The 17,814-nt window shown below is 41.0% G+C and overlaps 1 protein-coding gene across 2 annotated transcripts in view; it reads right to left on the bottom strand.

The window, feature by feature from the left end:
- SLC25A15 (solute carrier family 25 member 15) overlaps positions 1 to 17,814 on the bottom strand; it is a 423,035-nt gene that overhangs the window by 122,693 nt on the left and 282,528 nt on the right. For both annotated transcript variants that reach the window (XM_044071660.1, XM_044071659.1), the window contains exon 5: positions 6,799 to 6,968. In XM_044071660.1, the coding sequence (XP_043927595.1) occupies positions 6,799 to 6,968 (170 nt within the window). The remainder of the gene's footprint in view (positions 1 to 6,798; positions 6,969 to 17,814) is intronic.

The following is a 17,814-nucleotide window of genomic DNA, read 5'->3' as shown; positions in this document are numbered from 1 at the left end:
ACAAATGGCTTCTGAGTGTCTTAGGCACAAATGCCTTACAGATACAAGAGGTATGGTCGTGGGAAGCACCCAAACAAATGAGACACTATTTGTGATGATCCGTATGTGTAATCTGCCTCCCACGCTGACATTTTCCATTCTTGGATGTGACGGGCAAGCAAAAATAAAATACAAGACCAAAGAAACGAGAAAAAAAAAACTGTATACTTATCTAATGGCTAGGTATTCAGCACAGCAACAAAACATTCAGACCAACTGGTGATTAAGGTGTTCAGACTGGTGACAAAGTTGTTCTGGGTAACTGCATCTGTATGTCACTTTTATGCCCTATGTTCTGTTTGGGGAACACGTGTGACGTATGGTACATACAGTATCACTAGGCTTTGGTATACTGGCCAAATGCTGGACTGCCCTGGGTGTGAGACCCCTAATGTTAAGAATACTGCAACAGTGATATAGAAGGACATCATACATTTTAGGTCTAGGAAACCCATGCTGCTAAGAAAGTTCAGGTGACAAGGCAGACAAAAGGTTCTTTGCCAAATAATTGAAATGAGAGATCCTCTTCATGTACTGTTTTGCCATAAAATGCTGGCCAAATCTCTGCCCTCCACCAGACTGTGATATATCACTATGATGGACCTGCATATCTTGATAGTGGAATAATTGAGGCCAAGATAAAAGTGATGTCTAACACAGGTCAGGCAGGTCTGAAGATTTATGCACACACATTGAGGAGGCTTGACACACGACGGCATGTACCCTGACCTTTGAAGAGAAGGGGATCTCCTATCATGATGACAAGGAGGTATATGTGTTGGAGAGGTGAAAAACTAACTTCGCTTTCTAACTTTTTTATATCAAGATTGTTTATTGATATTTTAGCATACAGCAAATTGCATAGAGTAAATTATATCAAACATTAGATTTACTACTCAACAGAAAAGGGACACAGAAATATGTGCACAACCACAACACATGGATTATGATTCCAACATCACTTAATACATAACACTTCAGCTTTAATACCAAATATTTTGCTTCCATTTGTCCGATAAATTTCTCAGTGCTTGTATATGCAGGTGGAAACTCCTTGAGTGCCTTCCACAGGGGAAGCAATTGGGTGAAGGAACAGGACTGCTGTGACCCACCCTGAGGATGACTGTAGCCTCCTGCAGGTTGCTAGGGACCTCAGACTCTAGACTTGTGAACTTGCTGGGAACCATACAGTGGGGGCAGTCTATTTCTAGTACCTTTCCCCTTGATATGTCATTGGAACCACATCACGCACTCCGTCCTTGGCTTCTTAGAAAATGTATGCTTTAGTTGGAGAAATAATAATAGTAGTCATTTGTTAACCAGATAAGCCCACTGGACAGTCCCTTTTCAGGGGAGAGCCAGGAGCAATGCCTGGTTAAGTGACTTGCTCCGGCTTACAGTGTTAAGCCTCTGCACTTAATGCCTACAACAAAAAGGGTTTTCCTTTGCTTCCCCTTGCTGTTTTATGATGCTCATCAAATTCAGGGCCAAACAGAAGGATCGCTTAAAGGAAGTGTCTAGAAAGCTCATCTTGGTATCCTCAGTGAACTGTGTTAAGAACAGCCAGCCATGGCAATGCTGGATGGCCCTGCTGGTCTGGCAGCCCATTCTGCTGTGTTTAATGCCACACAGACCATGCAGTTGTTAAGGCCAGACAAAGTAATTACCAAGGTCCTCGTCTTCTTTGTTAGTTGACCTTTCCGAAATTCTACCACCACAATGATGCAGTTCATCTGACATGTCACTAACAAGTGTGTGTGTGTGTGTGTGTGTGTGTGTGTGTGTGTGTGTCAAACAAGTGCCTGCAAGGAAGCAAAAGCCCATTTCCTAAATCTGTCCATAACCCTATACTCCTTCCTGAGGGTGAATAACAGGGCTCTAGATGGATGTAGCCCAATGGAGAGCAACTGCACACATGGTAACATCTGGTTTTAAAGACTCTGCTCAAACTGCACATTTCCTCGGAGGACATAATATATATGGCATACTTTCTTAAGAAAGAAGGACTGTGTGTCAGGAGTTTCCCAAGCAACCTTGGTGGCATCCTGGAGGATGTCTACTGAGGAAGAAACCACCAAGAAGGACTGCAAAGTTAAATATCGGCCTTCTGTAGCCTATACTGCAGGAAGGACATGGACTCAGATACCCTTTCTCCCAGACCCAGGAGTGTTGAAGAGGAAAGGGGCGAATCATACTTCTCCTCATTACCCAGGTCCTCATTGTGGGGGGGGGGGGGATCCAAACTGGGTTTATAAATGTTTGGTCATATTCTTTTTTGGCCTCAATTACAGGCTTAAATTCTGAGGAGTCCAAAGTCACTTTAGGGACTTGATGACAACAGAAGACCTAATGCAGAAGAGGGAGAAGGTAGCAAAGGAGCTGTAGCCTGATGAACTCGCCAAGAGGCAGTGAAGGAAAGACAAAGTTCTGAAACCTGTCATACATCACTCCTTAATGTTTTTGGAGCACCCATTAAGTGGGACTGGCTGTACAGACCTGATAACTGAAGCAAGGCCAGGTGCTGGAGAAGCTTAACATGATGGGAAAACTGGCTCAGTAACCATAAATGCCAGGAAAGATTACGGAGGGACTCCATGTGCCTACAATGAAAACACTGATGTTGCCAAACCAGACAACAAGAATGCTAACATTCAAAACCTCACTACAGGGAAAACAGACAAGGATTATACCATTACAGGGAATACAGATTTCAAATACTGTGCACCAAACAGGAGCTGACCAGTGACAGTAGAGCTGACCTTGACAGCGCTGCACTTACAGTGACATCCCCCACAGGATGGCACTGAAAGAGCTGCTTTTAATGTGACATCCCTACAGAAGGACACTGACAGCATTGCTCGTACTGTGATATCCCTACAGGAGGACACTGACAGCATTGTTCGTACTGTGACATCCCTACAGGAGGACACTGACAGCATTGCTTGTACTGTTGATATACTTACAGGAGGACACTGACAGCATTGCTCGTAATGTGACATCCCTACAGGAGGACACTGACAGCATTGCTCGTACTGTGATATCCCTACAGGAGGATGCTAACAGTTCTGCACTTAATGTGATACCCCTACAAGAGGGCACTGAAAGCGCTTATCTTAATGTGATATTCCTACGGGAGAACCCTGGTGACACTTACTGTGACATCCATATGGGAGGACATTGATAGACCTGCTCTTATTTGTTTATTTATTGACATTCGATTACCAGGAAAGTCTGAATGGGTAGAAGACCATTTTCAGTGGAGGCCCGGGGAGAAAAGTTCCAAATTATCACAAAACATTTTAACAATAATAATTTTACAATCTTCAAAAATAAAACAAAAACATCTGCAGTTTAAATAACTACAACAAATCAGACATAATATAAGAACATTGGTTAAAAATCGATACAAGGTATATGCGAATTTTTAAATATTGTGAGAAATTTTAGACAGTTTGTAGAGAAATGTGACATCACTACAGGAGGACACAAAGCACTGCTCTTAATGTGATATCTCTAAAGGAGAACCCTGACAGCGCTACACGTAATGTAATATCCCTATAGGAGGACACTGATAATGTTGCTGGTCAGTCACCATTTTGAAATCTCATCTCCTTCTACACCTGTGTCTTCCACAGTCTGAACAGCTGCAGTAACTACTGCCTCCATCTTGTGCTCTGCAGCATGGAGTGACTTATATGTCCTACCTGGCCTTTACCTGCAGAAGCAACTAGAGCATTGTAGGTGTGCTCTGCTAACCTGAGCTGATCCCATTGACCTTGCTACAGGGATGCATGCAGTAATGTCAGAAGGTGGAATAACTTCTGAGTTGGCAGTTTTTGTGTTAGCATGGTACACATCAGGGAAGTTTGACATTTCTATGACTGATCATTTTGTGTGTTCTGCACTGTGTATTTCTTACCTGGTAATAGCAAAATCTGATATGTTACAGTATGTCACTATGTTTTCAGACACTACCCACCACTACCATAAATCTGTTTCCTCTACTCAAAGCAACCCCTTTTTCCAATTTCAAAGAACTACATGCATGACTCCTTTATATAACAGAATCTCATTGCATTACAATGTATCACCATATTCTTAAAACAATTCTGATAGGATTTCTTGTTCCCTCTTTGGACTTTCCTACATCTTCTCTCTCAACTCTTTCTTCGTAGTCTTCATTTTTTCATACCTATGAATTACAATTATAACTACTGGACGTAATTTACTTAAAACAATTACAACTACATACATTCTACACAAGCACATAATTATGGCATGCAGTCTGGACTACCATAAATACTGCTTCATGATAACGACATATTAAATGTTAATCCTACTGTCTCTAACTTAACAAGAGAGAATAATGACATGCTTTTTATATCGGTCATGTATAGGCTGTGATGTACTCACCTAGGCTGTGACTGAAAATGGGTGGTACTAATCAGTGCATCCCCCGGTAAACAAATAAGTGAATAATAAAAACAAGCACTCTTTGTACAGAGAAGCATAAAAAAAGATCCTCCGTAAATCTAATCTTTAATTTTTGCTTTTTTTTAACAGCTTACAGTGTGATTTCCTCTTTAAATCATATCACTTAACTACACAGTTATTCAGTCAGTGTATTCCTCCATAAGATAACCCACTTAATTACATCTACAGCATATAGAGAACTACAATTTATTCTAAATACTTCTTAACTAAATTCTCCAAATCACTGGAAAAAAGTGGAAGGTCAGCCCACTTGTTTCCCCTCAGTTGTGTAATAACCATACTATGCTCACAGAAAACTCTCACTCAGCAAATAATTCTGTCCTTGAGAGCAAATATTTAATTAATCTGGAGGCTTACCTCTCACAAAAACACTATGAGCAGCACACACTACTACCACAATCAAAACAGAATAATTCTGAACTTGTTCAGAAATGGTACCACCTACTTAAACCCAAAAGACATTGTCAATAAACTAGCAAACAGACTCGGTGCTTATTTTATCCCGAAGACTTATTCTCAAATCCCACATATCCCTACATCCCTTAAACCCCTGTTATCACAAAGAAACATGCACTGAAAATGCTTTCTAAGACCAAAATACTTCTTCCAAGGGGCCTGACAATATACCCAGTTGTTTAAACAGTGTGGTTACGTCCTTGCAAACCCATTCCTTCCTCAAAGTGTTTAACCTAAATTTAGCTACAGGTTTTGCCCCACCCAATGACCACAGGGATTACAGACCCATCCACCTGTTGAGTCTCATTTGCACAGCTATGGAACATATTATAAATTACCTTACACACTACTGTATCAAAGACCTCATTAGACTTCACTCACAGCAGTTTGGCTTTTCCTAAGGAGGATCACACCTAATTACTTTGGTTAACTTTTACACAAGCTGTCAACAGTGGTCATGTTGTACACATACTGACCAGGTCAAGTTACTGTATTTGACAACATGCTGCCACTGTAAGCAAGCTTAATACCCTAAAACTATCTGGTAAGATGGATATCAAACTGAAAAAAAAAAAAACAAAATACAGTGTGAGTGGCAAGCTCTCATGATGAAGTATAAAAAGTAACCAGCGGTGTCTGCCAGAGTTCAGTGCTGGGACCCTTCCTTTTCAACATGTACTTTGCTGATCTCCAGACTAGAAACCAAGACTGCTGGCTAACTGTTTGCAGGCAACTGCAAACTGGGAGTTACTGTCAGTCCCCTTCTAATACCTTAACCCTTCAGCAAGAAACTGCACATGCAAATAATTGGTGTACTGAAAATGGCTACAAATTAAGATGAAGCAAAAATCAATACTGTCACATTTGGTACACAATCTACTCCTACAAGTAGGAGCTAGATGACTGGATGTGCACCCACAAATTCATCTCAGGCCTGACTAACTTGCCTTTCTAGAAAAAGGGGATACAGCTGAGAATCAGATGACATGAAATTCCTATGAATCCTACAAAGAGCCCCTTTTCTTTCACACAAAAAGAAATACCCCCCCCCCCCAGTGCAACAGCAATGACTGATGTGTAACAGCCTACTACTTTGTTCTCAAGCAAAGTCCAGTGCTTTTAGAATTCTTCCACATCGAACTACATATACTCCCCCACTGGATAACAGCAATGGCTGATGTGGTACCATCTATCCATATGTTGTGAAATTTTCTATAAAACAGGAGCAATTTCTCTCATTCATAATGCAGTAAATACACTCCTCACTCTCAAAATGAACTTCCCAGCACCCATATCTTAAACACACAATAAGCTGGTTAAGATCAGAGACCCACCCATTAACTTCTATGTTATACAAGAACCTTAAAACTACTACTAGGCATTAATTAGTTATTTTAAGTGCAATGGTTTACAGCTGTTTGATTATTTCAACAATTAGACTTATGCAGACTATAACAATGTGTGTATTTTTACTAATAAATACCTCAGTGTGATTTAGCTGCTAAGGTTTCAAACTATGGCAGTAAAATAGTGAAATTACAATTCATATGCATAACGTTTTGCAGTAAGTCCTCCAAACCATTTTCCTTGATCAGGAATCTGAATTCACAAAAAGACCTCAAATTTCTAGACAGCAATGCACTGTCATCATGGGTCAAATCTCACCTAGAGGAAACAACCAACATTATACTCAGAACTGCAGCAAAATACAAAGTCTGAAAGTTTGTACAGAACTGTAAATTGAAAAATGCCATCCTTAAAACAGTATTTCATAATTAAAATTACACTATTTATTCAAAGCTTGCATACCCAGTTCATCTTTAGATCTGCCAGATGCTAAAATGCTCCGACTTGTTTCATAACCTCCAAAGAAAAAGAAATAGCCTGGCATCTCCCGAAGCCATGTACTCGTCAGGCCTTGGAAAAACCCTAAAGGTCCTTCTGTCCGAAAGATGGTTTTAATGACAGACCAAACTGTACTGAGAGAAAATACACAAAAACAAAGTGACACTTGCTCTTATGATACAAATACACATTTAAAGCTTCAACATACATTATTCTACCCAAGTATCAAAGACAAATGGTGTCTTCTGAAAATGAATGAATGAATGAAAACCTTTTGGTAAGGGAGAGAAGGCCTAATTTCTGCAATGACCTGAGTAAGATATGGACAAACAAAAACTAAGTTTATGCTACAATGTTCACAAATCTATTTTACAATAATAAAAGAACTACAATGACACTAATGTGTTGATGCAGTTGAGGCCATGTAAATCAGAACCACTTCACTAGCTGTTGTACACTGATGATCCTGCGTCAAGCTATTAAGATTTTCATTTACATACTGTATTTTGTTAACTAAGGAAGTCCAACTAAGCAAAATTCCTTGTCAATGGAGATACAAAAAGAAAAGGTCTAACCAAGTATACAATATATGTTATGTGTAAATAGTATGTGTACTCACCCTATTACTTTATCTAAGTGGGGGCCTTTTATGGTGGGTAAATGCTGGCATTTCCTCTTCTGCTGCCTCCAGCTTGGCAATATTTTCACTGTCCCTCACCTGTAATACATGTCTCTCACTGGCACATACCATGGCATCACACACTGGACTAAATAATTAGGCCCTGGCCAGTTCAACTGAGCACAACCCTAACCATTTTGTGAGCAGAAAACAGAAATACAACATGCAAGAATATATAAATACATATTTGACTGATTTGCAGAAAATTCTATTCAAGGCAGCTGGATGGGGTAGCTGTCCAGATAAGTGGGGGGGGGGGGGGGTTAATAAGCACCAAACACAAAAGATTTTCTCAAAGATCAACTGACAGAGTGAGTACATATATATGACTGTCGCCCTTCTGAAGGGATAAACTCCTAGAATGCATCCTAAGCAACAAACGTTAAACATCCTGGGTGGGTAAAACTGGAAAATGGCCAAAAAGCAAAAACTCACAAGACAAATCCTGTTAAATTCGAGGAGCCTATGGAGACCAGACTCCAGAAATCAAGATCCAGGTAACGATACTTGATGAATGTGCAAACTGATGATCGCGTGGCTGTGGCACTGATGGCCACAAAAAGAGATATTCCTGAGACAAACAGTGGAAATAGGCACACTTCTAGTAGGCCAGCCACTCTCAGAAGCATTTTTCAGTGAGTGAAAACACACCCAATAGAAAAACCAATGTAGTAAACAATCCTTTTAAATGGGTCTACTCTGCCACTTTACCCTGTGTCCTCCCTGTAGCACAGGAGATGAATAGATACTTGGTTCTTTAGCATTCATGCATTCTCTTCAGAGACAACCTGAGCTGGAGGTGTACATACACACTGTAAAGGTCTCCTGCTCCTCTAGTTTCTGTCCCTGAAAACAAAACAGGGAAATGAGTGGCCAGATCTGAGGTCAATGGTGGTACCATTTCGGTAGGAAATGTGGTTTAGTCTAACAAATAAGGAATATTTATAAAATCTCATTAATATCATCTGAATTAATTATTAACGTGTATATCAAGGCAGCTCTTAAAATGAGTTATGACAAGGTATGCTGCTCCTCCATCTTTATGACAAAAAAAGACGGACTAGCCGCAACCAATGAACAAAACTGGCAACAAAGCCCAAATGTAGAAATGGCACAAACGAGGCAAATGCAGTCTTAGCGCTTTCTTCCACTTTAATCAAATGTGAACTTCTTCAGAAACATGTGCCCTCCCCCAACACATGTCTTTTAAATCCCACAAACACAGAGCCTAGTGAGGTATGGCTACAGAGGCGTCCTCCTCGGACAACTTGTTGGACCTAACAACGCATTCTACACCGGGAGCGGGTAGAGCTGAAGAGCGACGTGACTCCTGTGATGTGGATACCACGCTAATAGCAACTATCACAAAGATAGTGTTTGACTGTTTGCAAAACAGTAAAAAGCGGAATGTTAATGAAGGGGTTAACATCACTAATCCAAACGTGAACGATTTGTGTCATAAGGCAGCTACTTTCCAAGAGTTAGGCACATCAGTCCAACTGAGCGTGATGGAAATAACAGCGTTTCATCAAACAGCAACATTTGGGGTTTGTGTGTAAGGAACTGCAGAATCCTTTCAAGAACATCAGGAGATTCAACGAACCGGACTGCTAGTGAGTACAATGATAACACAACCGATTTAAGAACTTGTAAAAAGCTAATTTTTGACTTGGAAAAGTTAGTTTTTAGATATATCACATTAGAACTAGAGATACAATATTTGACAGAATGTATCCAAAGAAGCATTGTAAAGGGAGTTCTGAGGACTGTTTCCAGTTTCCAAATTGTGTGGAACCTGGGGACACTTTGTCAAAAAAGATTATTAAAGTGTATAATGACGCAGGTTTGGCCATGATGGACATTTTGGTCAAACACTATGATTCAGACATCACCAAAGTTAAAGCGGAAATTAAAGAGTTGGATGATTATATCAAAAGTAATGTTTGTTTTCATGAACTGTCTACTTTATATAGTAATATTGAGTTTAAGGCTAACAAACATAGGGCAACTATTGTGCAAAGGAAACAACACAAACTGTTGAGAGACATTAAGACATATAGGTCAAATGAGGCCTATCTGTCAGTATTGGAAGCATCTAATATGAGCTCTAATTTACAAAAGGATGTCTCTACCTTTGGACAAAAGTCTAATATTTTGCCGCAGGGAACAGCTAAAGAAGTGGAAGTAGTGTGTAATGAGAATGTCTGTAATATATTGACTGAAAGTCCAGTCAAAGGTACATCACGGCCTGTCATTACATCTAAAGAGACTGCCAATGACATCAGCCTGGAGAACGCTACCACTAGTTATGCGGAGGTTGCAAGCCAGCAACCTGGTCCTTCAAAAGCCCCTTTTCAACAACAAAGGGCACAGGGAAAGAGGACTACCAGGTGGTACAATACCACCCAGCAGAAAGGGAAATTGAAGGGCAAAAACAAGAAAAGATGGTAACATCTTTTACAAACAAGACTGAATATGCTCTGAATGTTATTAATTTAAGTTGTATGTTGTTAAATGTAGACGCTTACAATGTACTTGACAAAGGCTTTACTTTCATTCCTAGTAACAGAGTGGACATTAGTAGGTTGTTGGTAGATTTCAGATTGTATCTACGGAAGTTAAATTTGAAATATATTTTTAAGGATATTACGGATGGTAATGCAAATATGAATAGATTACCAAAAAATCCTAGTACATACAATCCTCCCTTGGTGAACACATTACAAGTATTCATGAATTCATGTGAGAAAGAATTCAGAAATATGAATGCAGGTAATGACTTGTACAATTTAACTAATAATGAAGTTAAAGCGTTACAGGAGTTATCATCAAATTCTGAGATAAGAATTATGAAAGCTGACAAGGGGGGCAAAACCATCATTATGGATACAGCAGATTACAACCAAACGATATCAAACATGTTAAAGGATAACACAAATTATTCTAGGGTTACAATAGAGTTTGTCAAAACTAGCTTCAGAAGAATAGATGTCATTCTATTTGATATGTTCTGTCAGAATGAAATTGATAAGGTGGATTATGATTTCCTATTAGTGGAACATCCAACCATGGCAAAGTTTTTTGGTATACCGAAAATACAATATGGCCTTGATGAAGTATCTTTTAGACCGATTGTATCAGCAAAAAACTCGAAAACAGAAAATATTTCCATCTGGCTAGACAGTTTACTTAACCCAGTAGCACAAAAAGCCGAATACTATCTAAGAGATTCCTGGCAGCTTTTGGAAATATTAGGGAAGATAGGAACTTTAGACAAAGATGTAAATTTTGCCACATTAGATGTGAAAAGCCTCTACACTTCCATCGATCAAATCGAAGGAATAGAATATATGAGAGAACATCTCACTAATCACACTAGTTTGAGTGGTGATAGGGTGAATACATTATGCACCCTCATGGAGATAGTGCTTGAAAATAATTTTTTTAAGTTCAACAATGTACTCTACAAACAAACATCAGGAGTGGCAATGGGGCCAGGGTAGCCCCAGCCTTTGCTAATTTAGTAATGTCCAGATGGGAACAGCAGTTTTGAAAGTCCATGAAAGTTTTGAGAAAGCTTTGATGTACTATAGGTACATAGATGATTTGTTTTTTGTGTGGAAAGGTGGTTTAAGTGAATTTGAGAACATGTTAACAGACATTAATACCACTACTAGTTTTTTAGTTTTCAAACTCGGAGAATTTGGCAGAAATATACATTTTTTGGATTTAGATCTGGGTATTAATGATAACACTGGTACCATTACAAGTAAAGTTTACAGGAAATCTTACTTTACCAACCAATATCTCCATAAGACAAGTTTACATCCACAACATATGAAAAAAAGTGTAGTGAAGGGACAAATGATCAGACTCAGTAGGTTGACTACAAATGACCTAGTATTCTTGCAAGAACTTATAAAATTGAGAGATATGTTTGTAACAAGAGGATATAATCACAATTGGATAAAAAAATTGGAAAAGGAAGTAAAATCACTCAGACAAGGTGTAGCAAAACCTATATTATTAGCTACAGATATTTCTGTGGAAGCACCAAGAGTATTACATCAAAGGCATGAGAATGCCAATAAAAATGAGAATTGTGAGTTCCATACTGCATTTCCACTTCCTATAACTAATGAAGTTGAAGAAATTAGGAAAACTATAGAAACGAATTGGAGAATAATCTTAGGCAATCAAGAACTAGTCAAAAGTGTAGGGATGAAACCATTGTTCACATACAAAACAGTTACTAACATTAAGAAAATGTTAGAACATACTAACAACAGTTTTGTAGTGAAGTCTAGAGATCTTATTAAAAAGGGTACATTTGCATGCACCAATTGTAGACAATGTAGATTCTTGAGTAATAGTTCTTCTGTTACTTTGAAACACTCTAGAAAAACTTTCTGGGCAAGGAAATACTTCAACTGTAACAGTGAATTTGTGGTATATTTGGCTTGCTGTGCATCATGTGCATGTTATTATGTGGGTAAAACTGTCAGAGTTTTAAAGAGAAGGATTCTGAACATAACTTAGCGATCAAAAATAGGGACAAAAACAATGCACTGGCAAGGCATTCTTTAGTTTGTAGAGATTTCAAAAAGTTCGAGTTTCATGTCTTGGATCACATAGATAAAGTGACATTCATGGGGGACAGCAATAACAAATTAGAGCAAAAAGAGAGTATCTGGCAATTAATGTTAGGGGCGGATCAACATCCAGGGCTCAATGAAGTCATTAATATTAAATGTTTTTTGTTGTACAAATAACATTGTTTGGTATCATACAGTATTTATAAGACCATTCCAACATTATTGAGTTCATATCATTAGGAATGACCATTATCAACAAATTCAAATTTATTGTACCATTCTAGTACTTTGTTTTAACACTGATTATTTAATGTTAGTTTGATAGTAGATTTTTTATAGAAGACATTTCTTTGAATTAACATAGTTTTTATATAAATGTATACAATCATAGTTTTATTTAAGTGTACTAGACATTTTATTATTGCGAACTATATGTTGACATCATATCCTGTTTGTGGGATTTAAAAGACATGTGTTGGGGGAGGGCACATGTTTCTGAAGAAGTTCACATTTGATTAAAGTGGAAGAAAGCGCTAAGACTGCATTTGCCTCGTTTGTGCCATTTCTACATTTGGGCTTTGTTGCCAGTTTTGCTCCTCCATCTTTGTTACTTGGTAATCAGAGTGATTTAAAACTTCAGACCTAATATTTACCTCCTTTTCATTTTCAGTCCTCCAGCAAAGGTTGTACTCTGTGGCTTGGCCAACCTCCAATAAACCAAAGGCTGTCTGACTGCCCTGAGACCCTGGGCTCGGTGGAAAGTACAGTTTTGTACCTACCATAAATGTAGATGTTTGAGTGTACACCCTGCTGCAGTCATCACACTTGGGTTATCCTGTCGTCAGGCGGTCCCGCAGTCGACCGGAATTCCAAAGTCTTGGTCCGCGTCGGTTGCTGTTCTTCCTGACGTCAGTGCGCCAGGGTATATATAATGCATCCACGCCATTTTCTTCAGTTTTCTTGCCCCACATGTCAGGTGCCCCCAAAAAGGTGGTCAGTAATTAGTACCAAATTAAGTAATTTTTGCACAAACACAAAATCCCTCCACCTATAAGCAAATACATCAGGAAGGTATTGTAGAGATTTAGCCAGTTAGATCAGAGGGATGGAGGAGGGTAACCTGGAATGCAGCAGGCTGTACACTCGAACATCTACATTTATGGTAGGTACAAAACTGTACTATGTTCATCGTGTTACCCTGCTGCAGTAATCACACTTGGGTAGAATCCCAAAGCTAAGGATGGGTGGAGGAGTTATAGAGGGTTAGAGGAGGCTAGAAGGCCCTGCAGAACTGCAGTGGCGAAGCCAGCTCTAGTCTTAGAGTAAAGTGGTAAGTGGTAGTGTTTGGTAAAGGTGTGTACTGAACTCCAAGTTGCAGCTTCCAAAATCTCCTTGGTTGGAACCCCCCTGAGGAAGGCTGTAGATGTAGCTGTTGCCCTGGTAGAGTGGGGCCTAATGGTAGCAGGAACTGGTTTTCCATGATGGGTATAGCAAAAACGAATGCAATGTCCTATCCATTTGGAAATGGTTTGCTTTGATATAGCCTTCCCTTGTGAAGCTGTAGCATAGGATACAAAGAGCTGGTCAGATTTTCTGAAAATAGAAGTTATGTTCTTACCATAACGTTCCATGTTAGTTGTCTTCTTCTCGCCTTCTTCTTGCTGGATGGGTTCGGAGCCGACCTCGGCTCACATCCACTCTAAAAAGCTCGAGAGTTGGTTCCACCCGACTCGAGGCTCCCCTTATATCCCACAATGCTAGGCGAGAGTTACCTCAGATCTCATTTGTAAGCTAACCCCAGCTTATAATAGTAACAGAATAACTGTAAAACAGAATCCACCTCTAACAACAGGAAGAAAGAAGGGTGACCTATATCCTGAACCAGGAAATATGCATAATAGCATATGTCTAAGAAAAGAGGTGGTAGAAAGAGAGGTCACAATCAGAACTCCTCTAGGTCTGTCCAGGCCAGGGGGAAGGAGGGTGGGGCCTTAAGAAGAAGCGAGAAGAAGACAACTAACATGGAACGTTGTGGTAAGAACATAACTTCTATATGTTAAGTTGTCTATCTCGCCTTCATTCTTGCTGGATGGGACCGCGTCCCTAGCACCTTGTCCCGGGTGGCCTAACGGAACAGACTCCTGAGAACAGTGGAACCAAAGTTAGCTCTATGCCTAGAAGCTAAATCCAACTTATAATGAGAAATGAAAGTGTGAGGAGTAGCCCAAGTAGCCGCTGCACAAATGGTGTCGATAGGCAGTCTGTCTTGGAAGGCTAAAGAAGTAGCCAAAGCTCTGGTGGAATGAGCCTTAGGTTTATCAGGCAGCTTTTGATGTCTAATTTCATATACAAGGGAAATCAAAGATGTTAGCTATCTGGATAATGATACTTTTGAAACTGAAAGTCCCTTTCTGCTCTCCGCATAGGAGACAAACAGCTGATCAGATTTTCTGAACTGTTTAGTTCTATCCAAGTAGTACCTCAATTGACGGTGAACATCCAGGCAGTGTAATTTTTGTTCAGACCTATTGGAATATTCTGGAAAAAAGACCGGTAGATCAATGCTTTGATTCAGATTTGACGTCAAGACCACTTTAGGCAAAAAGGACGGGTTAGTTCGTAAGGATACTCTGTCCTTATGAAACAAAAGATAAGGAGGACGACAGCTGAGTGCTTGAAGCTCTGAAACTCTTCTAGCTGATGTAATAGCTACCAGAAAAAGAGTTTTCCATGATAATAATTTTAAAGAACAGGAGACTGCAGGTTCGAAAGGGGGAAGAAGCAAGAACTAAATTTAGGTCCCAAGGAGAAGGAGGATTTCTTATAGGAGGTCTGAGAAGAAAAACTCCTTTCAAAAAAGCTTTGCAGAGCTTGTGGGACATTAGGGCAGATTCAGAAATACCCACATGAAAGTTAGAAATAGCTGCCAATTGAACTTTAAGTGTAGAGGGAGATGAACCTGCATGGAAGAGTTCAGCTAGAAAATCGAGGACTAGTTGGATGGAAGCAGTGAAAGGATCTATGTCCTTTCCTTGAGCCCAATATGTGAAGCGTTTCCACTTACTCAAATAAATCTTCGGTGGAAGATTTACGGGAAGCTATCAAAATATCTCTAACAGAGTGAGATAATTGAGGAAGCCTGGCTAAGGTTGGAACTGGAGGAACCAAGCAGTGAGGTTCAGAGAGGGAGGGAGCGATGAAACTGACCCGACTGATGGATCAAAGATCTGGAACTAGGTCCAGATTCCACAGTCGCTCAAGAGAAAACGATGTAGAAAGAGGAACCACACTTGTGAGGCCAGTAAGGAGCAATGAGGATCAATGAGGCCTTCTGGCGATAGCTCTGTATTACTTGAGAGATCAGTGGGAAAGGAGGAAATGCATACAGAAGTCCCGGGCCAAACTTGGACTAGGCGTCTCTGCTGGGTTGGCCTGGTAAAGGGAATAGAGTGAAATATTCTCTGCACTTGCTGTTTTGGGGAGTAGCAAAAGATCGCAGCAAGGCTGACCCCACTTGAGAAAAATTTCTCTGACTACAGAGTCTTTCAGAGACCACTCGTGAGGCATGAGTATAGCTCTGCTCAACTTGTCCATAATTTGATTGGACTTCCGGGATGTGCGTTGCTATCAGAAACCGCTGAGAAGAAATCGCCATTGCCACAGTCTGAGTGCTTCGACACAGGGGTATGATCTGGTTCCGCCTTGTTTGTTGATGTACCACACTACAGACATATTGTCTGTCTGGATTGCTGTCGTTCCCAAGGGAAGAGAGTCTTGAAGGGCTTGCAACGCTAAAAGCACTGCTCTCATCTCCAGAACATTTATGTGCAAGTGGCATTCGTTTGGTTGCCATGTGCCCTGGACCGTCCTGCCCTGATAATGCCCCCCACCGATCAGGGAGGCATCCGTTGTCAGAGTAGCAACGGAGGAGGTGGAACAAAGGGTCTTCCGACAAGAGCTGAGGGAAGACATCCACCACATGAGATGCTTTTGCGCTTGCGTGATCAAAATGGTGTGAGACATTGGAAGTTCCTGGTATGACCATTGAGTAAAGAGCATCCATTGAAGGATCCGCATGTGGTATCTGGCTAATGGAAGCAGAGGTATGGCGCTGCCATAATTCCCAACACCTTTAGAACTAACCTGGCTTTGATTCTGTTGTTGTTGAAAAGGAGTGATACCAATTTGTGAATGTCTGTTATTCTCTGATGTGTTAGTCTTGCAGACATGTTTATTGTATCTAGATTTGCCTATGTAGGTAATAGTGCGACAAGGCGACAAAACAGACTTTTAGCAGTTTATTGAAATACCCAGCTTTTGACAAGCGAAAAGTGTAATCTCTGGCCATCAGAAGGAGATGCTTGGTGGGAGCTGTGAGGAGCCAGTCATCCAAATATGGAAACACCTGGAATCCTTGTCATCTCAGGTGAGAAGCTACCACTGCCATGCATTTGGTAAACACCGGGGCAGTGGGTGAGACCAAAGGGCAGGGCCCTGAACTGAAAATGACTGGTTCCCAGCCTGAAGCGGAGGAATCTTCTGGAGCGTCTGTTCATCTTTATGTGATGATATGCATCCCGAAGGTCTATAGAGCACATCAGTTTCCTTTGCCCAAAGGGAAGGATGGATTGCAAGCGTGACCATCGAAATCTTGTTTTCTTGACTGATTTGTTCAAGACACTGAGATCCAAAATTGGTCTCCAGTCCCTGTTTTCTTTGGAACTAAAAGAACCTTGAGTAGATTCTGGATCCTTGCTGGTCTGCTGGAACTGGCTGAATTGCTCTTTTGCAAGCAGTTTTGAAATTTCCAAAACTGCTAGATCCCTTTGAGCGGTGGAACATCTGGAAGGGATTTTTTGACTGATTTGGAAAAGCGAAAGGGGATAGAATAGCCTGGAAATGATGGACTGTACCCATTTGTCTTGAGTCAGGGATAGCCAGGCTTCTGGGTACAGTGACAATCTTCCCGACTGCCTCGAAGATGGGCAGTCGGGCAACACCTCAGGGATGCTGAAAGGGCTTGTCAGGAAAGACTTGCCCGATTGCCCTGGTTCTCGGACCTGCCCTTAGGGCGGCGTCTACCATTGTTATTCCGCCTCTGCCTCTGGCGGAAGCGACTCTGTCGTCAGGCGAAGTCCCTTGAGATTGTTTACGGAACCACATCTTTCCACCTTTCTGGCCTTTGGGGTAAGGCCTGGAAGGAGTAGAAAAACGGACTCCGGCGGCAGAAAGGGTCTTGCCATCAGTCTCGCACCTAGTCAAGGTTTCTTTCACTTGAGGCCCAAAGAGGATGATCCATCAAGCGGGGAGTTCGTGAAAGGCGTCTTGAAGGGTCCGCCAAATTGCATAGCAGCATCCAGGCATGGACCCCCCCCCCCCCCCCCCCCCCCCCCCCCCCCCCCCCCACCCCCCCCCCCCCCCCCCCCCCCCCCCTCCCCCCCCCTCCCCCCCCCCCCCCCCCCCCCCCCCCCCCCCCCCCCCCCTCCCCCCACCCACCCCCCCCCCCCCCCCCCCCCCCCCCCTTTTTTTTTTTTTTTCTTTTTTTATATTTTTTTTTTTTTTTTTTTTTTTTTTTTTTTTTTTTTTTTTTTTTTTTTCTTTTTTTTTTCTTTTTTTTTTTTTTTTTTTTTTTTTTTTTTTTTTTTTGGGGAGGATCCTGATAGGGGCCAGTTGGGCACTGGACAAAAGGCCTACCCCGAAGGAGTC

This window comes from Protopterus annectens, chromosome 5.part0 (genome assembly GCF_019279795.1).
Source record: "Protopterus annectens isolate FY-2018-M chromosome 5.part0, PAN1.0, whole genome shotgun sequence".
Classification (NCBI taxonomy): domain Eukaryota; kingdom Metazoa; phylum Chordata; order Ceratodontiformes; family Protopteridae; genus Protopterus; species Protopterus annectens.
Note: the sequence above shows the minus strand (reverse complement) of the source record. Positions and strands in the feature narration are given on the sequence as shown.